The sequence below is a fragment of the Filicampus tigris genome, chromosome 3 (genome assembly GCF_054856515.1).
Source record: "Filicampus tigris isolate MCC_2025a chromosome 3, RoL_Ftig_1.0, whole genome shotgun sequence".
Lineage (NCBI taxonomy): Eukaryota > Metazoa > Chordata > Actinopteri > Syngnathiformes > Syngnathidae > Filicampus > Filicampus tigris.
In genome coordinates this window covers 30,478,933-30,503,888 of record NC_141219.1, presented here as the reverse complement: position 1 = coordinate 30,503,888, position 24,956 = coordinate 30,478,933, and the positions used below count along the sequence as shown (strand labels likewise).

Below are 24,956 nucleotides of genomic sequence, written 5' to 3'. Positions count from 1 at the left end.
GCTTTCAAGATGCGTAATTTTACATTATCGACTATAAATACTGCCTCAAAAAGCATAACGACTCGAGTCAGTCGACGGCCGCAAAGTATGAGGAAATGCTGAAAATCAGGATGGATTGACGGCAGATGAGGAGGAAGAGCTAATCATTCGGAGAATCAGTGGGCAGGACCCGGTCACGTGACTCTGTCTGCACTGCAGCGCAGCTGTTTCAAACATAGAGGAGTGTCGAGCGGGGATTCATAGCGAGGCGCGAGTCCACGTCGTCCGTAGTCTGTAAATGGTTTGGGGTTGACAAAACTGACGTCGGTGGGAATAACATTGTTAGATGTGCCAAAACGGTCACCGTGAAGAGCAATTCTGTTGCACCACAAGCCATTTGGATTCCGAGGAAAACGTACCGATCGCGCAAGCACGCTAAACAAAAGCTTAAACACACCCACTCATAAAACAGTTGCCGAATTGAACCAACAAATATAAACGCACGCACGCACTCAGTACTTTTGCGAGCAAGTCAAACGTGACATCCTGGATGATTGGTCAAACATTGAGTTTACACGCTTTTAGTCCACATCATTCATAACTAGACTGTATTCCCGAGGCATGTTGTTGCACAAATTACGACGGCTTATTAGTGTGACGATAGAATATACCCAAACATGATTAAAGTCACAAGTCTACATATCACAGCGATGAATGAGTGGGAAAATGCACAGACTAAATCCCAAATTTATTGTGTGTTGAGAAGTTGATATGTTGTTGGAAACCAAAGTTATCGAGGCAGGAAGTTAAATCTTTTGAGAGTGGATCAGTGCTATTATCTATGTGGATGTTGAAGTCGCCCAGGATGACTATGTTTGAGCCAGTGATGAGAGGTGAGTGAGGAGGTGGGAGAAGTCCTTGATAAAATCCTTGTTATATTTTGGAGGGCGATAGAGAGTTACTAAAGCCATAGGGGAATGACCAGGAAGTCGTTCAAATCAAGCGAATGTAGATACTGACTTCTCCGCTGACTAGAATGCAGTTAAGAGACGTAAACAAAACCAGGCATTGAACAAATCGTTCAATGTGACGAAATCATTAGGAAGTTGCTATAAATCAGTTATGGATAGGAAGTACAGATTATGGTCAGTAAAGACATCATGGATAAGATGCCCCTTGGTGGAGAGTGAATGAATGTTGAGACCAAAATCTGACTGTTTTGGAGCTGTTGCAGGTAGTAGGATTAGCCATGGCTAAATTAGCTGGGTGGCTGTGGTTGGTAGTCCGGATAGGGTGTCGACCGCGATGGCGAGTTGTGGACCAGGTTGAGTTTATGCGGTGGGAGTCAAGTTGATTGAAAGTTGATTTACGGTATGATTCTCTGTGAATGTAGTGGTGGTGGGGCTGGTATGCAATGTCCTGGGGAATACCAAACATTAATGGAGGAAGTGAAGCATCTGAGGAAGCATAATGCCAAGGTTTCCAAAGGTCAATGGTGGGGTACTGATGGAGTGCAACGTACGGGAATGGTGAAATGATTGCAAACCAGTAAAGCAGGATCTTGACTAGGGTTGGGCACCAAGTGGAACCAGGACCATAATTCTGGTTTTCTCGGAACCCAAATCTGGGCGTGTGCTGGACCGTTCCCACGGATTTCCACAGCTGTGGCGGCTGCTGGGACACTGCGGTGGCAGCGGTCGTCCTTTGCGGGGTGAGTGATCCTGTCCGGGTCGGCCCGGCTGGCCCATTCGGCCGACGCCTAGCCATAAAACTGACGCGATGCAGCTCATGACCCAAAGTCAGAATCGGCTAAGTACGTCTAATGCCAACATTGAGCCTACAAGTTCAACACACAAATGCACATATCCAGCTAATATTTAGGTTATAGCATACACAGCTGCAGCATATACATACATACTGTACATATATACATACAGCATATGGTTACAAAGACTGCTTGGATTAGATAAACTTTCCTTGCTTGCCCTTAAAAACAGCCCTTTGAGTACTTCATAGTAAAGTTCACAAACAGTAAAAGGTTCGTGAAAGAACAGAAAAGTTCATGTGATTTTTCCCAAAATAACTTTTTTTTTTTTTTGGTTAAGAATCTGAATCAAGAATTGTTAGGAACCGGTATCGAATCAAAGAACCCAAATCTGAACCGGAATCGTCCAAATTCAAACAATGCCCAACCCTAATCTTGACACACAGATGGTGAAATGCATGGAGTAACAGGTCAAATCCAGTGGCAATTGACAAGGTATCCGGCAAAATCCAAGGTTATACACAGCCAGTAGTGCCGGGTGATATGGGAAAAATTCTATCACAATATATGCCATTTAAAATAATGATAGCGATATACTTTAATGATTCTTTTTTTTTTTTAAACATGACTGCTTATCCTTTCTCACTTTATTTTGAACTGACCTTAACAAGACCTATATCATAAAAGAAATTCATCCAGTAGTGCTGCTACAGTAAGGCTGGGCGATATGACTCAAAATTATATCACGATATAAGTGTTTCATATTGGTCGATATCGTTATATGTTGAATTTTTTTTCTTGTTTTAAACTATTGAAAATAATGACACGAAGAAAAATACAATTAGGTTATTTTATTTTAACATACTTAACGTTTTATAAGAGGTCAATGTAACTATGAAAGAGTGAAATAAACCTGTCGATATAAAGATTAAATAAACTAAAATTTAAAGATAATGTGCTTAGAAGGGCTGAGAAATGTTTGAAAACTGTCACAATCTAAGTATTTAATATCAGTCAATATTTATAATTATTGATTTTGTTTTAAACCTGGGGATGTTTGTCTTTATGTGCCCTGCGATTGGCTGGCAACCAATTCAGGGTGTCCCCCGCCTACTGCCCGAAGACAGCTGGGATAGGATCCAGCACGCCGTGCGACCCTTGTGAGGATAAGTGGTATCAATAATGAATGGATGGATGTTTTAAACCTTACCTTTAAATAACAGTCAACTGTTTTTTGTACATCGTTATGTAGTGTAATGTGCAGTTTGTCCTCCATCAGTGCATTGTAAATGCGTATTTGCATTAGATCTACCCCAAAGCAGTTGTTGACACATATATTAGCCTTCATTCAATGTTCATCCAATGTAAGTGAACTCTCGAAAAGCATACATCATCATTGACCAACCGTCCTAAGACTACTTTATCTTTTTAGCGGACTCATTATTGCCATAGTCCATTCATATTTTACTTGCTTGATTTTACCTTGAGTGCGATGCCAGTGTCGGATAAGGCTAACTACTGCTAGCATGTCAAAGACAAGAACTCCTCTACTTGTACACCATGGCTCCATCCACGGCTTTTTAATAGGGTTATCATGCATAATATAATTTAATTGTAAGAGTTGTACTGAGTCGAGTGGTCATTTATTAGAACAAAGTTACTGCCGCCGGGCCCACGAGCGTAGCGCACGGACGCCGGGCCCGTGAGCGTAGAGCACGGACGCCGGGCCCGAGAGCATGCTCCGTTGAGTTAACAGCTTCTTCTTGTTGGTTTAAATGCTTCTTCCTCGTTGGTTTAAAAGCGGCTTCTTCTTTGGTTTAACGCTTCTTCTTCTTGTTTGAAGATCACATCCCGCACCATGCTGCGATCGGGTTTGTTTTTCTTTTTTCCATTGAACGTTTTATCGAAGGCATTTTCTATTGGTATCGATCACGTGTCAATCGCGATACATATTGATAGCGAATTATCGGCCCAGCCCTATGCTACAGTATATAAAATGTTCTGGGATTGGTCTGATGAAGTGTTATGTTGTTGTAATGAACAATGAGGTCAGCTGGTGTCCTTGCTGGTGTCAGACCACGGAGATGGGATGCTGCTTATCGCGGTGGAATTGGAGATGAACCTGTGACTGAAGCCTCTGTGGATGTTGCAAAGACAACTAAGAAGTCTGGAGGTTGCTTTTTTTTTTTTTTTGAGGTGATCAGTTCCGTGGAAGGAGACGTTTGGTGGTTTAGCCAGAGGCGTTGCGTGCATCTCTAGTGTAGTGCCATGGCCGAGCCTGCGAAGGGGCTAGTGGTGGGGTTGGATGATGATGAAGGTGCAGGAGGTACAACAGGATTGACATAATCTTGGCTTGTAGAGACCTGTCCGCTTGGGCCTGTCAGGTTGGAAGCTGAAGGGCTAGCTGGTAAGATAAAGGAGCTATCTTACCGACTCAAAAAGAAGGCAGCGTTCCCAGCCAGCAAGGGGACAGGCAAAGTCCTGCCTGAGGGCCTGGGTGGACTTTCAATGTTGCAGTGGAAGAAGGCCATCATCATGTGTTTATGCATTTTAAAATGAAAGTAAGTATGTATGCATCTCTCCAGGTCAAAATCACAGCACAAGAGGCAACTAGCAAATGGTATGTGAAGCGGCCACACAAGGCCTACGTGCCAGCCTCCTCACACATCGGTATGAAAATTCGACTTCCGGCGCCGCGCGAGTGCCAGCCCGCTACAGTAGCTCCGGCTCATCGGTGAGCCTTTTCGTGTGTTTTTGTTCTTTAATATTACTCTACCTCATACCTTTTTCGTATAATTGATAGTCGTAACTTGCGTAGCAATGGACACCCAAACTGCGGTATTCTTGCTGCTGCTGATGGCTATTTTTTGCGCGATCGTGTCCGGCGACTTGGCTCGGAGCCGAGCCCCCATTGTTTACAGCCGGAATCAGCTGTTAGCACTCCGTGCTAACCATGCGCCGGCTCCCGGGGCGAGACCCGATATCCCCCGTGAGCTGAGGAGGAAGAGACGGGGATCTCGTGCGGGGGTTAAACGCCGGGAAAGGAGGAGACGATACCATCCCGTCCTCCCGTCTGTTATCATGGGGAATGTTAGATCGCTCCCCAACAAGATGGACGAGCTAGCGGCGCTTACCCGGCACGAGAGGGACTTCCGGGAGGCTAGCCTGATGCTATTCACGGAGTCGTGGCTAACAACGCTAACGCCGAACGCGGTCGTAGAATTGGACGGCTTCCAAATCATACGCGCGGACAGGACGCTGGAGAGTGGAAAGAGGAAAGGAGGAGGGCTGGCTGTGTTTGTGAACGATAGATGGTGTAATCCTGGCCACATCACGATTAAGGAGCAGCTTTGCAGCAGGGATATTGAGCTGCTAGCTGTTGGCATGAGGCCATTCTACATCCCGCGAGAGTTTAGTCACGTGATCGCGGTGACCGTCTACGTCCCACCAGCTGCCAGCAGCGACACAGCCTGTGATGTCTTGACTGCAGCAGTGAGCAGACTACAAACACAGCACCCAAATGCCCTGGTACTCATCTCCGGTGACTTCAATCATGCCTCCCCTTCCTCCTCTCTGCCTTCATTCACACAGTATGTCACCTGCCACACCAGAGACAATAAAACACTGGACCTTTTCTATGCCAACACCAAGGAGGCATACACATCACTGCCCCTCCCCCCGCTGGGCAAAGCTGATCACAACCTGGTGGCTCTTCAGTCTGTGTACAAACCTCTGGTCCGCAGGCAGCCAGCTGTGACCCGCACGGTTCAGAGATTGTCTGGAGAGGCCGAGGAGGCCTTAAAGGACTGTTTCAGCACAACTGTGTGGGAAGTATTCAGCGATGCTCACGGGGAAGACATTAGTAGTCTAACGGACACTGTTACAGACTATATAAATTTCTGCATGGAGAACACCATACCCACCAGGACAGTAAGGTGTTTCTCCAACAACAAACCCTGGATCACACCAGACATAAAAGCTCTCCTGAAGGAGAAGAGGAGGGCTTTTGCGTCAGGCAACATAGAGGAGCGGAGGACTGTGCAGCGCCAGCTGAGGAGGAGGATCAGAGAGGGGAAAAGGTCCTACAGGAAGAGGATGGAGGAGCAGCTGCTGCAGAATAACGCCAGGGGAGTCTGGAGGGGCCTGAAGACCATCTCAGGCCACGGACAACCCAAGACCCGGACTGGGGGGGACCTGCAGTGGGCAAATGAGCTGAATCTCTTTTTCAATAGGTTCGATCAGATGCCTGCCTCCACTCAGTCTCTCCTGCTGCAGTCTCCACCTACTCCTCCTGCTGGGCGTGTCACCCCCTCCCCTCTTTTCTCCACAGTCTCCAGCTCCCAGCTACACCAGATAGCCACCACTCCTTCCTGTCCAGCCTTGGCCTTCACAACATCTCAGGTGAGGAACCAGCTGAAGAAGATGAAGGCGAGGAAGGCAGCGGGTCCAGATGGCATCAGCCCCCAGCTCCTCAAATCCTGCGCAGACCAGCTGTGTGGAATTGTCCAGCACATGTTCAACCTGAGCCTGAAGCTGGGCAGGGTCCCCCAGCTATGGAAAACATCCTGCCTGGTCCCGGTGCCAAAGACCCCCCACCCGAAGGAGCTCAACAGCTTCAGACCAGTGGCGCTGACGTCTCACCTGATGAAGACCCTGGAGAGACTGGTCCTTGTCCACCTGCGCCCCTTGGTGAGCTCCTCAATGGACCCACTCCAGTTCGCATACCAGCCTGGCATCAGTGTGGATGATGCCATCATCTACCTCCTCCACACTTCACTCTCCCACCTGGAGAAGGCGGGGAGCACTGTGAGGATCATGTTCTTTGATTTCTCCAGTGCTTTCAACACCTTCCAGCCCACCCTACTGGGAGACAAGCTGGAGCGGGCGGGGGTGGCGCACCACCTCACCACATGGATCCAGGACTACCTCACAAACCGGCCACAGTATGTGAGGACACAGGACTGTGTGTCTGACGTGCTCCTCTGCAGCACGGGGGCCCCACAGGGAACTGTCTTGGCTCCCTTCCTGTTCACCCTCTACACCTCGGACTTCAACTACAACACCCCTACCTGTCACCTGCAGAAGTTCTCTGACGACTCTGCGATTGTCTGCCTCATCACAGGCGGAGATGATCGGGAGTACAGAGAACTTACTCAGGGTTTTGTGGACTGGTGCCAGCAGAACCGCCTCCTGATCAATGCGGGGAAATCCAAAGAAATGGTGGTGGATTTCGGTAGGCGCCAGCACTCTTCACCTGCACCAGTGAACATCCGGGGAACAGATGTTGAGAGAGTCTCAACTTACAAGTACCTGGGTGTTCATCTGAACAATAAACTGGACTGGTGCGACAACACAGACGCCCTCTATAGGAAGAGTCAGAGCAGACTCTTCCTACTCAGGAGACTGAGGTCTTTTGGGGTTCAGGGGACACTCCTCAGGAACTTTTATGACTCGGTGGTTGCATCGGTCATCTTCCAGGGAGTGGTCACCTGGGCAGGTGGCGTCTCGGCCCGGGACAAGAAGCGGCTGGACAAACTGGTCAAGAGGGCTGCTCCCTGGACTCTGTGGACTCGGTGGGGGACAGGAGGATGTTGGCCAAGCTGTCATCAATGCTGGGCAACCCGGACCACCCCCTCCAGGGCACCCTAACAGCACTCCACAGCACCTTCAGTGACAGACTGTTACACCCTCGCTGTGCAAAGGAGAGATTCCGCCGTTCCTTCTTGCCTGCTGCTGTCAGACTCTTTAACAAGAACATTGTGTAGTCTCTACAAACTGGCGGTCATTAGTGCAATTGTGCAGTCCTGCACCTGAGCTCATATCGTGCAATACCCAATATTCCCCACTACTGTAATACCGTGCAATACTCAACATTCCCCACTACTGTTAGTCTAGTTTTATTTTTATCCAATGCTGTTCCTTACATTTCACTACAGCACTGCAGCACTGTCACTTAGAGTATTTTTTCCTCTGTACTATGTACAGGCCGAAATGAGTGTTCCTCATATTTTTTATGTAGATGTAGGTTGGTGTGTATACACATGTGTATATACACATGTTACTGCGTATAACTACATAGGTTTGATTCTAAATGTTTGCCGTCAATGTTATACATTAATGGCCACATTATGCCGCCGCCCCTGTGTGACCTATATCTTTGCTACTGTAACAATGAAAATTTCCCCACTGTGGGATCAATAAAGGCATTCTTATCTTATCTTCTTATCTTATCTTAAACATATACTGTACATACAGTACTCAAGATTAAATATAGTACCTAAAAGAAATGTGTGTGCTTTTAAAAATCTCAATGTAAAATTAATGGCACTACAAACTATTTTTTGACAAACACAGTGGATACAATGCCAAATGGAAACTTGCATCTTAAGAGAGAGAAATCATTAGAACTGTGTCTCAAAAGAAATGAAGCCTTTCAAAAACATTGTGCATTAGTAAAGTAAACAACCAAGAAGTAACCAGTTAATCTGTTTAAAGCATACCGTTGGAGCTCTGCATTCCTGTTCAACTCATCTGCGATCTTTAGTAGCTGTTCCACAACTTCTTTAATTTGTGGCTCCTCTTGTTCATTTGATCGTCCTCCCAAATCCTCAGAAGTAACATGTCGATTGGGGTCTTCTGTATTTATTCGTTCAATCACATACCTGTCATTAACAAAAGATGCATAGAAAAATGCTTAATTAATGGAATAAGACACATAGTTGAGCAATAGAATTAGTTCACACAGTTACAAAAAACACAGAATTGCATCGCTCCACCAAAAATCTCCCTAATTAAAAAAAACAAAACTGCCACATAAGAGAAAAAAACATTTGAAAAAAATGTAATGTACAGTAGTTATGTGGCATTCCTATTTGCCTGCGGGGAGAAATTGAGGGTACATGGAGTAGAGTTAAAAGAAAAAAAAAAGAAAAAGTATCAATTGTCTGTTTTTCTGCCATGTAATTTTGAAGGTGGCCCAAAGACTCTGCAAGACCACTCCAACATTTGAACAGCCGACAGCTAATGAATGCATGCCCATGATGAAACGTTTGGCCAACCAGCCAATTGTCAAAGTGTCAGAATGAAGGCAATGTTCACACATAGAGAGATGCTAAGCTATACTATCCAGTCTTGTCAAATATGTAATGTCTTTCTTTCCCTGACCTGTCTTTTCTAGCAGCGCTGTGTATCTCCAACATTGTATAGCTACGAATGAGTCACAGTTAGCTCGCAAGTCTTACCAGGTGGAATTAACCTCTGCATTTTTGTCAGGAGGGGCCTATGTACTTAGTAATAGGGGTGGGCGATAGAAGCTTAAAAAAAAAAAAAAATCTATTTTATTTTTTATTTATATATATTTCTTTCACAAAACTCAATAAGGATAATTCAACGATTGTTTTGGACCATGTTGCAGGTTGTTGTTGTTGATCACCAGGAGGGCATAGGTGCATTACAGGCTGCGAACTCAACCGGGAAATTAATGCAGCAAGTGACGCACAAGGAAGCGTTCTCTTGTTGAAATGTGTGTCGTTCTTCTATATAAGCCATCCGTTTGTTGTACCCATTTGAGTGGCAATAAGTGTAAGTTTTATGTTTGTAACTTTATTAGTCATTTTATTTTGCCTAATTATTACATTGTCAATGAAAGTGCTTTCTATGTTTGAATGGTGAATAATACAAACTGCATGTGCCGTAGTGCTTGCTATTGCCTTAGTTATTAGCTCTTTACTTACAAATACTTCTGTATCTGGATTGCAGTTTTACACCTTTATGTAATAAATCCTGCCAACTACAACAAACGCCTGTTCCTTGGAAACGTTGCAAGGAGTTAACCTGGCTGTGAATCTCAATTAGAGAACAGGAGTTACATTGAGTGCAACAGTACAAAAATATTATACAAAAAATATTTTAAATCTGCACTTGCTTGACAGAACAATTATGGATGGATAGACAGCGAACAATAGCTCTTGTTTATATTTTAAATTGCTTAATACAGTTTCTGCAAAACATAATATTCTACGGCAACATTTAACTATTTAAAAAACTTTTCTCTCAAGTCAAGCCGAGTCAAATTTATTCAGATAGCCCTCAATCACAAGGAAGACTCAAAGGGCTTCACATGCCCATAGTTGATCAAATATTAACGATATCCCCTGATCTTAACCCCGAGGATGGCAAGGAAAAAAACCCAAAACAAAACAAAAAAAAACATCCAGGGAAGAACCCTTGAGAAGGGACGACTAGACTTACATAGATGTTTGGGAATGCTTCTTTCATTTAAATGTCTCCTATTCATTCCATAATGATATGACATATAATGATATTTTGACCTGCAGTAAGTACTGGTGTACCACTGCAAACTACTTGAGCAATCAGAATGAGAAAAGGTTTTTACTACAGCAATCAGAATGGGATTTTTTGTTTTGTTTTGGTATAAGGTGATTTGGGTGACAGTGCATTAGTGTCACCCAGCGAGAAAAAAAATACGTCATCATGATGTCTTTTGAAGTCGTCATGGCAACACCCATTCTCATACATTGGCCACCGTGTTCGGAATAAAGTTGAATCACAAAAATGCAATTTACCGAAAAGTGCATTTTCCCACTCATTCATCATCACTGTGATTTGTACATACTGTAGACTTGTGACTTTATGTTTCTGTGTATCCTGGCGTCACAACCGAGCCATGGGACTGGTTGACTTCATGCTGCCATGGATGGATCCTACTTCAGGCCTTGTCGACTAGCGCGATGACGAACATTTTTTTCCAAAGAATATGTTCTATGCAAGGCACCGGTGGCCTCCTTCAGTGGAATTCTGATTAATATTGCATTCGTGGAATGAGTTAAGCAGGAAAATCCAGCCATCTCAGGGGGCGGCCATTTTGTCACTTCTGTCGACTGAAAATGACATCACAGTTGCCAGGGCTCAGATAACGACCAATCGTGGCTCAGCTTCAGAAAACAGATGAGCTGTGATTAGTCGTTACCTGAGCCCTGAGCAACTTCGACTGGCTAAAAACAGGTGGATTTTGCTGCTTAACTCACATTCTACAAACTCAATAACAATCAGAATGTTTCAACTAGTGGCTCTGTATAGAACATATTCTTAAAAAAAATGTTTGGGTTGACTTCCACTTTAAAATCTCGTCATGTTGCGCTTTACAGTCAGTTCATGTTCAGTTTCATGATGACTTTAAATCTCGTCTTGTCTTTTTTTTTTTTCTCACTGGGTGACACAAATACGCCGTCATAGATTTATGCCTCATGCCTCACTCTGGAATACAGGCATGTAATTTGTGGACTGTCCTTAACACAGATGGAAGGAGAAATACAGCGTCTAGCACTGTTGTTACATATACAATTGTAATGACAACGAATTCAGATGTGATCTTTTGACAAGACAGTTTATGTTAATTGTCCTGCACATGATATAGTCGCAAATTTAGTTATGATGCTGACTACAACCGTGTAAACGGAATGTTAAGCGAATATCGAACATCCTGGCTGTCACATTTAACTTGCTCGACTAAAGTACAGTGTGTGTGCATGTGTGTGTGTGTGTGTGTGTGTGTGTGTGCGTGTTTGTGTTTGTTTGCTCAACTCGGTGATGGTTTTCTGAGTGTGTGTGTTTACTTAGCTTTTGTTTAGTGTGCTTGGGGCGGTCGCAAAGGTTTCCTCGTAATCTATATTGCTTGTGGTGGAACAAAAGCTCTTCATGGTAACCGTTTTTGGTACATCTAACGTGTTAAAATGTGTTATTCCCACCGACGTCAGTCTTGTCAACCCCAAGCTATTTATAGGCGAGAGACGTGGACTTGCGCCTTGGACGGGAAACTCCTTCATATTTGAAACACGTTTGCTCTGCTGCTAACAGAGTCATGTGACTGGGTCCTACCCGCTGATTTGACGAATGTTTATCACTTACTCATCCTTTGTAGTCTATGCAGACTGATTTGCTGAATGAGGATTTCATCATTTCCTCCTACTTTGCGGCCATCAACGGACTTGTATTTTCCGGACTATAAGCCGCTACTTTTTTCCTAGGTTTTGAACCATGCGGCTTATATAAAGGTGCGGCTATTCTGCAGATTTTTCTTCCACCGCCAGCGGCGCTCTAACCGGAATTAGAATCAAAACTAAGAAAAAAAAAATCAATGCAAAGACGAATACGCTACTTTTTCTTTCGCAGACAGAACACGGACGATATATTACAAACAGTTCATTATTTTCAAATCCTCGCCCCTTCATCATGGAACCCACACGAAGAAGTTCATATGATGCAAGTTTTAAGTTGAAGGCCATCGATCTTGCTACCGAGGAAGGAAACCGGGCTGCTGCACGTAAGTTTAGCGTCAATGAATCTATGGTGACACGTTGGAGGCGGCAGCGGGAAGTGAAATGAAGATAAGTACTAGTCATTTTCTCTTGGTTCTGTTCCGTTTTAATCAGCAAAGTTGCTGCTGTGTTAAAAGGCATTGTTAGGAAGGAATCTGTTCAGGTACATATATGTACACTTACAGTTCAAAATCGTTCTGTAAATGCAGTAAATATTTAATTTTTCAACCTAGAAGAAGACGACTTTCATGGGTTTCAGCGACGATGATTAAAGTGACTTGTGATTTCAAACACAGTAGAAATTAAGTTAAATAAATACTGGTTATTTCTTGAGTCTGTTTCATTTTAATCAATAAAGTTGCTGCCATGTTAAAAGGCACTGTTAGGAAAGAATCTGTTCAGGCACATTTACAGTTCAAAATCATTCTGTAAATGCAGTAAATATCAAATATTTCAACATAATCCGGTGCGTTTTGTTGTACAGAAATTAAGGTAAATACTCGATAATATGAAATTACAAATCATGAAAGCAAGATTGACGATAACATCGATGACAATATATGTGGCCCACCCCTACCTAGTAGTAGTAAAATAGTCGTCATAATGGAGTAACAATAGTGGTCCGTGCAAATGTGTATTGCAAAAACCTACAAAAAATTCTTATGGAAGTGTATGCTTTAATCTGACTTTGACCAATCAATGGCAAACCTTAGATGCGCACTATCATCCACAAGGTGAACAGTATCTAGGAGCATTTATGAACACTAAATAACTTACATTTATTTGCATTTACATTAGAATACAGCATTTAGTATTAGGTATTTATTTAAAATACAGTACATTGAGCCTGCTTATTTGCACCACGTAAAAATAAAATTCTTTGATAAAAATAGAATTTATTTGGGTGCATGTTCAATATCGCAATAATATCAAAATCCCAATATTCAACACCCACAACGCGTGTTTTCGAATATCGCGCAGCCCTACTAAATATATACATAATACAATGATTAAAATTGCTGCTTGATAAGCCAACAAAAAAGACAAAGTCCATTCAAAAATGGTTTTGATGGGACTTACCCTCTGAGGACAATTGCTCCTTGCTCTAGGATGGGATCATCAATGACATCTGTTAAAAATGATAGATGCTTGATTAGCGTTCAGTTCAACTCCCCTCCAAAAAAATTGACCATTTGGGTTTGACATCAAATGGTAAATATGAGTCTAGGGTGCACTGTATATCAGTACAAGAAAAGTACCACAGTTCTTTGCGATCAATAATGAAACAATAACCCCCACCCCCCAAGTATCAGTATTAAAAAAAAACAAAATCTCCAACTCTGTGTCTGTATGGTGGCCAATAGTGGCCGCGATATCTACAGTATTCAGATTGACCTTCTATCTAAATGACTGTTGATACTATTGAGGTACACACAGAATCTGAAATAATCTTTCCTAACAGTGAAATATTTGATGCCTATCATAAGCACTAATCACGTTCACACCTTAGCATACTATCAACATGGCCAAGAAGTCATTGTTTTTCCATACCATCCACACTCAGGGCGTCATTAAATAAAATGCAGTTGCACACATACCAATCTTGCCCAACACACTCATAATTCAAGCAGGAACAAACCTAATTAGTGTGTTTTACTAAAATAAAAAACATTTAGAATTGGAAAGAATTATGAGACTGTTGTGTCATTGTGCATTTTAGATATATGATTTGAACGCAATGTTCGCTCTAATTTTCCATGTGTCTGATCATTCACACAAAGTCCCTGAGCATTCCTTGGACCACAGTGAGTAGGGTTGGGGATCGTTTGAATTTGGATGATTCCGATTGCGATTTCGGTTCTTTGATTCGATTCAGGATCCTAACGATTCTCGATTCCAATTCTTCACAAAAAAAAAAAAAAAAAAAAAAGTTATTTTTGGACAAAATAATGAACTTCTCTGTTCTTTAATTTCATGAACGGAACATGAACATGATTGGTCGTACTTCGTTCGTACTTCGTTCGTGCTTCTTACGCGCGACTAACTAGGAATCTAAACTTAGCACCGACATTCTAAAATCTGAACGGCTCCATTCGATTCCCAGTTCTCGGTGCCCAACGCTAACAGTGAGCAACATAGGACATTCACACGGTGGCCACCAGCGATTATACAAACACGCAGTTGGGGCGGCATAGCTAAGGTAGCAGAGTGGTCATTTCCCACACCGAAAGTTGTGGGTTCAAGTGATGAAGTGACAAAGCAAGTGCATTGCATTTGTTACACATGCTTGAGCCAGCATATTTGTGATGGGGGGTGATTTGTCTCCTTCAGGTCTCCGTAGCAGAAAGATGGTGTCCAGACATGTGTACAGGTGTCCTGTATGGTGAACCGCCAACCATGTAATATAATTAGCGATTACTAGACCTATGATTATATAAAAAAAATGTAAGTTGATGTGAGAGAATGTATTTTTTTGCATATTGCTGAAATTAATAGTGGGTTTTTTAAATGAACTTTGAAAAATCAGAACATTCTACACACTGTCCCTTTAAGAACTCTCCTTATAAAATTTACTAGAATTTCTGAGTGAAAAAACAACAAGAATTTTTCAAATAAATATCACTCAAGTTGTTTTCAGTGTATCTATAAAATATATTTAGAGCAACAAAAATCATAGATCATGATTAGTGAATGTGAACATATTTCAAATCATTTCAAAAGTTTTGGTAACTATCAAATTGCTCTTATGACCTTATTTGCATGCCATTTCACTTCGTATCTCTGACATATCTGTAAATACACAATTTTTTAAAATCTTGTTCAGTTTTCACCTCTGTACACACTGCTAACCTAGACATTGTACTTGATAAATGAAGGGGTAAGTTCGGAAATATGCTCCTAGCGTGCATTGGTTCACGTCACCTATTGGGAAACTCACAGTGTTGCTTAAATTTAAAGTGGTACTCAACCCCCCCCCCCCCCCCCAACACCCCCCTCCAAAGAAAAACCCCAAACTATCTTTACAATAATGTGTTCTATGCAGCCCCACTAGTCTGACTGTGAGTTACGTAGTAAAGGCCAGTCGTTTTTGTCTCGGGGCGGCCATTTTGTCACTTGCTGTCGACTGAAAATTACATCATAGTTGCTCGGGGTTCAGGTAACGACCAATAACTGCTAGAAAGAAAAAAAAAAAAAAGACCAATCACGGCTCACGTGTTTTCTGAAGCTGAGCTATGATTGGTCGTTACCTGAGCCACTGTGATGTCATTTTCAGTTGACAACAAGTGGCAAAATAGCCCCTGAGCTAAACGTGTGGATTTTGCTGATTAACTCATATCCCACATATGCAGTATTAATCAGAATGCAGTGTCTAGACTAGTGGAGGCGCATAGAGTTTATTATTGTAAAAATGTTTGGATCGACTTCTACTTTAAAACGACGCGCGACGCTCGACTGGACACACGCACTAGCCCGCAGTGCTGGCTGCATTCGTAAACGAATGGGAGCGGACCGCACGCTGCGTCTCCGAACACACCCAGTCTCCGAGCAGTGCACGAGCGTCCGAGTTCATTTCCGAACAAGCCCAGGATCAAATTTAATCCGAGCTTCTTTATTTTATGACCCTTTCCCGCACGCTTCCAGGTGGCGAACAAAGCCCGCGGCCTGTTAAACTTTGAGTTTGCCATTTGACAAACAAGCTGCTGACAACAACTTTCAAACTCTGAAAACTTGGGCACTGGGTAAAACCATTTTCGTCCGAGTTGAATATATAAACTCCCACCGTTTCGTGTGTGCAGGTGAACACCGCGCTGATCGACATACCTTCCCCACCTACGGCACCTTGAAGTTGTTGTTCATCGTCGTTGTTCTCCTTTCCTCGGTTGTCAGACATATTCCAAGAAACCTGTTGGATTGTGGTCACGCAACTCGTGTATACAGAGAGATATTACTGGGAATAATTTAGATATCTGTCGGACGTATAGGCTGATAAAAACAACAGAATAATGTGTTGTCTCGCTGGGACATGCCAGTCAAGTCAAAAGTTTGTGGAACGAGGAAGTGAAATGACGTGGAGGAAGCCCTATGCAGTAACCGAAAGTCTCCAGTTGATATATACAGCAGGCAGGCACGCTTTTTCCCCGTTTTGGCAGACTAGGCATAAGTGGTGCATTACTGCCTCTTCCAGGTGTGAGAGAGTATTACAGTAGTCTCGTTTTATTCCCACACATTATACATGTGGATATAATTTTAATTCACAGTATTTATGATTGTATATACTGATTTCTTCCAGCTGCATGGGTTGTGCAGTGCTGTGTAAATAAAGTTGAGTAAATTATCATTTAATATTCGAATTACCCTCACATTTTTTTTAAAGCCAAAATTAAATACAATGTTTCTCCAGCTGGGGGTGGAACCTAGACGCAAAAAAAAAAAAAATCCTCACCCTGTTGTACAGCAGCTGCATTTTCATGTATGAAAAGTGCTATACAAATAAAATGTGATATATATATATATATATATATATATCAGAAAAAATTGGTGCCTCTTCATTTTATTTCTCATTAATACACACTCAGCACTTCATCTTGACAGAAAAAAACAGTAGTGTAGACATTTTTGCCCATTTTCAAAAAAAGAAAAACTGAAATATCATATGGTCATAAGTATTCAGACCCTGTGCTCAGTATTGAGTAGAAGCACCCTTTTGAGCTTGTACAGCCATGGGTCTTCTTGGGAATGATAGAACAAATTTTTCACACCTGAATTTGGAGATCCCCTGCCCTTTGCAGATCCTCTCCAGTTCTGTCAGGTTGGATGGTGATGGACAGCCATTTTCAGGTCTCTCCAGAGATGCTCAATCGGGTTTAGGTCAGGGCTCTGGCTGTGGCAGTCAAGAACGGTCACAGAGTTGTTCTGAAGCCACATTGTTAGTCCTAGCTGTGTGCTTCGGGTCATCGTCCTGTTGAAAGATGAACTTTTGGCCCAGTCTGAGGTCCTGAGCACTCTTGAAGAGGTCTTCCTCCAGGATATCTCTGTACTTAGCTGCATTCACCTTTCCTTCTCTTGCAACCAGTCGTCCTGTCCCTGCAGCTGAAAAACACCCCCACAACATGATGCTCCCACCACCATGTTTCACTGAAGGGATTGAATTGGGCAGCAGTGCCGGGTTTTCTCCACACATACCGCTTAAAATAAACACCAAAATGTTCAATCTTGGTCTCATCAGACCAGAGAATCTTATTTCTCATAGTCTGGGAGTCCTTCATGTGCTTTTTTTGGCAAACTCTATGCGGGCTTTCTTGTGTCTTGCACTGTGGAGATGCTTCCTAATTAAGTCCAATCAGTTTGATTAAACACAGCTGGACTCCGATAAAGGAGCAGAACCATCTCAAAGGAGGATCAGAAGAAATGTCCAGCATGTGAGTTAAATATCAAGGTCGCTGCAAAGGGTCTGAACACTTATACCATATGATATTTCACTTCTTCATAAATTTGGAAAAAAATCTACATTTCAGTTTTTTCTGTCAAGATGGGGAGCTGAGTTTACTACATTAATGAGAAATAAATTTTACTTTGTTTTTGTCAAATGGCTGCAATGGAACAAATAATGTGTGTGTGTGTGTGTGTGTGTATATGTGTGTATATATATATATATATATATACATATATATACAAATATATATATATATATATATATATATATATACACACACACACACACACACACACACACACACACACACAAGTCCTTCCCACAAATTGGATTAGCTGGATGGGCACTTCTGAATTCATATGGTCAAGCTGCTCCCACAACAGCTCAATGGGGTTGAGATCTGGTGACTGCGCTGGCCACTCCATTACAGAAAGAATACCAGCTGCCTGCTTCTTCTCAAAATAATTCTTGCACGATTTGGTGGTGTGCTTGGGTCATTGTCTTGTTGTAGGATGAAATTGGCTCCAATCAAGCGCTGTCGACAGGGCATGGCATTGCAATATGGAGTGATAGCCTTCCTTATTCAAAATCCCTTTTACCTGGAACCAATCTCCCATCTTACCAGCACCAATGCAACCCCAGACCATCACATTACCCCCACCTTGCTTGACAGAAAGCACCAGGCACTTCTCCAGCATTTTTTCATTTGATCTACATCCCACAAATGTTCTCCTATGTAATCCAAACACCTCAAACTTTGATTCGTCCGTTCATAACACTTTGTTCAAATCTTGTCCATTGTATTTTTTTGCCCATGTTAAATCTTTCTTTCTTTTGTTGGTCAGTCTCAGATATGGCTTTTTCTTTGCCACTTCTGTTTTGCGGGTACTATTTAATGAAGCTGCCAGTTGAGTAACTGTGAGGCATCTATTTCTCAATTAGAGAACCTAATAAACCTATCTTCTTGCTGAGTTGTGCAAAGGGGCCTCCCACGTCTCTTTCTACTCTGGTTGGAGACTGTTTGTCCTGTTCTCTGAAGGGAGTAGTACACATAGTTGTAGGATCATCATCAATTTCTTGGCAATTTCTCGAATGGCATAGCCTTAATTTCTAAGAACAAGAATAGACTGTTGAGTTTCACATGGAAATTCTTTTTTTCTGGTTATTTTGAGCTTTTAATCGACCCCACAAATGTGATGCTCCAACCTACTCAAAGGAACGTCAGTTTTATAGCTTCTCTAACAAGCTAAACTAGTTTCAACAGTCTAATGATTGCACTAGGGTTTTCTAATATCCTTGAGCCTGGTGATGCAATGGGCAAACACCTTGTACCTTTAGAAAACTGACGTGATAGTTGCTGGAAATGGACCTCGATACAGCTATGAAGTTATTGCACCAAAAACAGACATTTGCAGTTGTCTTGCAGAATAATCATTTACCCTGATAACAATGAATGGAGTGTATTTCTGATTAATTTAAAGCTATCTTCATTGGAAAAAAACTGCTTTTCTTTCAAAAATAAGGACATTTCTTGGTGACCCCAAAGTTTTGAACAGTACAGTGATCCCTCGCTACTTCGCGCTTCAACTTTCGCGCCCTCAGGGCATTGCGGATTTTTCAGAAGCATCCATAAATTAAAAATGAAACAACACAGCCATACCGGGAGCTATATTGCAGAATGACGCATTGTTTGAAAGATATGAGTTGACTCGGAGGCTTTGTACATACCCGCAGGCACTCATAAAAGGTGGTGACTGGTTCCCAGCGCAAGATCGACCAATGAGAGTGGATTTACTTTTTCCACACACTGTACTGTACGTGAGCTGACTCGGTGCGCGTCATTGCAGCCTCTCGCTAGACTTGTCCACTATTCAAATGTGCCGTTGATTTAGTCAGTCAAGCCGGATACTTTCTCCTCCATATTTGTAATGATGTGTTTGCTCTAATAAAGTTTTGTAAAAATCGGATAGTACAGTACAACAGCTGTGTTTATAATTCGTAAGCGCAACGCAGCGCGCTCCCGGCCGGCCAGCGGCACGGACGACTTAAGCCATCGCCAAATAAAGTGTGAAAGTGTTTGTTACTTTGGTCTTAGGTTGTCTTAAAACAGCTTACCTTAACTACAATCCCGCGTTGCATTTTATCCAAAGGACTTTATTGATGTTGTTGTGCAAAGATAAAGTTATTGCATGATCACGCCGGCGGCCATGCTTCTTCTTCATTTTTGAAATGAAGTAGGAGGAAAAGAAGAAGAAAAAGCAGGCGAAGAAGAGTGAGGGAAGATGAAGAAGTGGCCACTTTTACTTTCACTTTTCACAATGGCGACAAGTGTTTCAAAGTGCAGGATTGGATATTGCATCCTAATCAGATGCCTGAGCCACCTCAACTGGCTCCTCTCAATGCGGAGGAGCAGCGGCTCGACACTGAGTACCTCCCTGATGGCCGAACTTCTTACCCTATCTCTAAGTGAGAGCCCGGTCACCCTGCGAAGGAAACCCATTTCGGCCGCTTGTATCTGAGATCTTGTTCTTTCGGTCATGACCCACAGCTCATGACCATAGGTGAGAGTAGGAACGTAGATCGACCGGTAAATTGAGAGCTTCGCCTTTCGGCTGAGCTCCTTCACCACGACAGACCGATACCGGGTCCGCATCACAGCAAACGCTGCACCGATCCGCCTGTTGATCTCCCGTTCCATCTTACCCTCACTCGTGAACAAGACCCCAAGATACTTGAACTCCTCCACTTGGGGCAGAATCCCAACCCCGACCTGGAGAGGGCACGCCACCCTTTTCCGACTGAGGACCATGGTCTCAGATTTGGAGGTGCTGATTTTCATTCCGACCGCTTCACACTCGACTGCGAACCGCTCCAGCGAGAGTTGGAGATCGCGGCTTGAAGAAGCCAACAGTACCACAACAACTGCAAAACAAAAAGCAGAGATGCAATACTGAGGCCACCAAACCGGACCCCCTTGACACCTCGGCTGCGCCTAGAAATTCTGTCCATAAAAGTTATGAACGGAATCGGTGACAAAGGACAGCCTTGACGGAGTCCAACCCTCACTGGAAACGAATCCGACTTACTGCCGGCAATGCGGACCAAACTCTGACATCGGTGGTACAGGGACCGGACAGCCCTTATCAGGGGGCTCGGTACCCCGTACTCCCGAAGCACCCCCACAGAACTCCCCGAGGGACACGGTCGAACGCCTTCTCCAAGTCCACAAAACACATATAGACTAGTTGGACGAACTCCCATGCACCCTCGAGGACCCTGCTGAGGGTGTAGAGCTGGTCCACTGTTCCACGACCGGGACGAAAACCACATTGCTTCTCCTGAATCCGAGATTCGACCTTCCGACGAACCCTCCTCTCCAGCACCCCTGAATAGACCTTACCGGGGAGGCTGAGGAGTGTGATCCCTCTGTAATTGGAGCACTCCCTCTGGTTCTCCTTCTTAAAAAGGGGGACCACCACCCCGGTCTGCCAATCCAGAGGCACTGTCCCCGATGTCCACGCGATCTTGTAGAGACATGTCAACCATCACAGCCCCTCAACATCCAGAGCCTTTATGAACTCCGGGCGGAATCTCATCCACCCCCGGGGCTTTGCCACCGAGGAGCTTTTTGACTACCTCGGTTACTTCAACCCCTGAGATAGGAGAGCCCACCTTAGAGTCTCCAGGCTCTGCTTCCTCAGCGGAAGGCGTGTCGGTGGAATTGAGGAAGTCTTCGAAGTATTCTCCCCACCGACCCACAATGTCCCGAGTTGAGGTCAGCAGGACCCCATCTGCACTATAAACAGTGTTAATGGTGCACTGCTTCCCTCTCCTGAGACACCGGATGGTGCACCAGAATTTCCTCAAAGCCGTCCGGAAGTCATTTTCCATGGCCACGCCGAACTCCTCCCACACCTGAGATTTTGCCTCAGCAACCGCCAGAGCTGCATTCCGCTTGGCCAGCCGGCACCTGTCAGCTGCCTCCGGAGTCCCGCAGGCCAAAAAGGCCCGATAGGACTCCTTCTTCAGCTGGACAGCATCCCTTACCGCTGGTGTCCACCAGCGGGTTTGGGGATTGCCGCCACGACAGGCACCAACCACCTTGCGGCCACAGCTCCAATCGGCCGCCTCAACAATGGAGGCACGAAACATGGTCCATTTGGACTCAATGTCCCCCGCCACCCCCGGGACGTGGGAAAAGTTCTGCCGGAGGTGGGAGTTGAAACTCCTTCTGACAGGGGATTCTGCCAGACGTTCCCAGCAAACCCTCACATTACGTTTGGGTCTGCCAGGTCGGACCGGCATCTTCCCCCACCATCGGAGACAACTCACCACCAGATGGTGATCAGTTGACAGCTCCGCCCCTCTCTTCACAAGTGTCGAAAACATGCGGCCGCAAATCCGATGATACGACTACAAAGTTGATCATCGAACTGCGGCCTAGGGTATCCTGGTGCCAAGTGCACATATGGACACGCTTATGTTTGAACATGGTGTTCGTTATGGACAATCCGTGATGAGCACAGAAGTCCAGTAACCGAACACCGCTCGGGTTCAGATCGGGCGGACCGTTCCTCTCAATCACACCTCTCCAGGTCTCACTGTCATTGCCCACGTGAGCATTGAAGTCCCCAAACAGAACGATGGAGTCCCCAGGTGGAGCACCCTCCAGCACACCCTCCAAGAACTCCAAAAAGGGTGGGTACTCTGCACTGCTGTTTGGTGCATAAGCACAAACAACAGTCAGGACCAATCCCCCCACCCTCAGGCGGAGGGAGGCTACCCTCTCATCCACCGGGGTGAACCCCAATGTACAGGCGCCAAGCCAGGCGGCAATAAGTATGCCCACACCTGCTCGGCGCCTCTCACCCTGGGCAACTCCAGAGTGGAATAGTGTCCAACCCCTCTCGAGATGACTGGTACCAGAGCCCAAGCTGTGTGTGGAGGTGAGCCCGACTAGATCTAGTCGGAACCGCTCAGCCTCGCACACCAGCTCGGGCTCCTTCCCTGCCAGAGAGGTGACATTCCATGTCCCAAGAGCTAGTTTTTGTTGCCGGGGATCGGACCGCCAAGGTCCCTGTCTTCTGCCGCCGCCCAGCTCACACAGCACCCGACTCCTTTGGCCCCTCCCACCAGTGGTGAGCCCATGGGAAGGGGGACCATACGTGTCCTTTTCGGGCTGAGCCCGGCCGGGCCCCATGGGTGCAGGTCCCCGGTGACCCGCGTCCGTGCAAGGGGAAACGTGATCCATTCATTGTATTCTTCATAGGGGGTCATTTTATAGATATATATATATATATATATATATATATATATATATATATATATATATATATATATATATATATATATATATATATATATATATATATATATATATATATATATATATATATATGTTTTTTGTATTCGTCCCATACCGTCTCGGTGGTACGGGCTTCACAGTTCATTGCACGCAGTCATACGCCAAATACGTCTGATGGGGGGAAAAAAAAAAGGCAACGCCTGAGACCAAGCGACCGCCACATTATTTGTCGAAGCAGAAATAGATCAGAATAAATTGAGAAGAAAAATACAAATTAGCCGTTTAGATTTGGTTTGTGTTTGTGTTTATTTTCCTTTTTTCAGTAAACGAGATTCGAAGAGCCAGAGAAGGAAGATATCTGTCGCGTCACACTGATTGTTATCCACCCACTCCTACAGTGGCAAGAAAACAGTAAGAGTTGCCACTACAAAATCCATTCACTTCCATTGGCACATTCAACATCTCACATTTACACCATTCCAATTTGAAATTCACAAGATTCAACATATTCAACTCACATTGGTAAAGCTTTTCAACACACCCACAATTCCTACTTCCCAAAAATTCAACTTATTCACCCTTTAAAAAGCCACAAAAAAATCACCATTCATTCCCAATTGCAGATTCAACATTTCACTTTTTCATCATTCCAATTTGAAATTCATAACGTTCAGCTCATTCAACTCACATTCAGGTATTCAAAAACCCCAAATTCCTATTTCCCACACATTCAACACATTCACACTTATAAAAGTCACAAAAAAATTCACCATTCATTCCATCCATCCATCCATTATCGATACCGCTTCTCCTCACAAGGGTCGCAGGGCGTGCTGGAGCCTATCCCAGCAGTCTTCGGGCAGTAGGCGGGGAACACCCTGAATTGGTTGCCAGCCAATCGCAGGGCACACAGAGAAAAACATCCGCACTCACAATCACAACTAGGGGCAATTTAGAGTTGCCAATTAACTTACCATGCAGGTTTTTGGAATGTGGGAGGAAACCGGAGTACCCGGAGAAAACCCACGCAGGCACGGGGAGAACATGCAAACTCCACACAGGGAGGCCGGGGCCGGGATCGAACCCACGATCTCTGAACTGTGAGGCGGACGTGCTAACCAGTCGACCACCGTGACCATTCATTCCCAATTGCATATTTAACATTTCACTTTTTCATCATTCCAATTTGAAATTCATAACATTCAGCTCATTCAACTCACATTAAGGTTTTCAAAAACCCCCAAATTCTTATTTCCCACACATTCAACTATTTCACCCTTTTAAAACCCACAATAAATCAACTATTCACCATTCATTTACATTGACACATTCAACTTTTCACATTGCGGCACGGTGGTCGACTAATACTTAATACCTCCAAAATATGCCATATTTTTCTGTAAATTGTTGTTGGAATGGAAAGATAAAAGACACAAGACGGATATATACATTCAACATACTATTCATATGTAATGATTTTTTTTATTTTAACAATAAATCCTCATGAGATGAAAATATTTTTTTAAAATTAAAATCATTAATATTTTTTCTGTAGTAGACTATTTATATTCACTACAAAAACTAAAACGCAAAAGAGCCTCAGAACAGACAGAAATATTCCACGTGTGCAAACAAAGTGTGCGTGCGTGTATGTGTGTATGTGTGTGTAATGTAGACATTTATATGTGGCCCTTGTAATATTCTTAGAGTTTATGTTTTCCGAGTGTTCCCTGAAGTGCACACGAATGTGATTGGCTCGTATGACGGGTGAGTGAGTGTTATGCTCTGTGCAGGCAAAGGAGAAGGCCCAAGAGCTTGTAACAAAGTCCTCTGCAGTGAGCATAACAGCAGATATGTCGACCAGCATCAACACAGATGCATATCTGGCAGTCACTTGTCATTTCATTGATGAGCACACCTCTCTGCACTCAGCTGTGTTAGGTGTACTCCATTTCCCTGACCGCCATACAGCTGAGAAGGATGGCTACCGTTAAACCGGCACTCATGGCACAATGGGGCATATCCACCAAAGTAATTTGCCTTGTGACAGGTGGTGCAGCCAACAGGCTGCATGTGCCAGAGACCTTTATCTGCATCACACAATCTGTGTGGCGCACACATTAAATCTGATCGTGA

At 44.0% G+C, this 24,956-nt stretch overlaps 1 protein-coding gene across 1 annotated transcript in view; it reads right to left on the bottom strand.

Moving 5' to 3' along the window:
* The window catches only part of LOC147150624 (apoptosis regulator BAX), a 23,119-nt gene extending 6,910 nt beyond the window's left edge, over positions 1-16,209 (bottom strand). Inside the window, exons 1-3 of the mRNA XM_086025062.1 lie at positions 15,904-16,209; positions 13,162-13,210; positions 8,245-8,406 (exon numbers count right to left, since the gene is read on the bottom strand). Of these exons, the coding sequence (XP_085881188.1) occupies positions 8,245-8,406; positions 13,162-13,210; positions 15,904-15,973 (281 nt within the window). The 5' untranslated portion in view covers positions 15,974-16,209. The remainder of the gene's footprint in view (positions 1-8,244; positions 8,407-13,161; positions 13,211-15,903) is intronic.
* Positions 16,210-24,956: the final 8,747 nt, after the last annotated feature.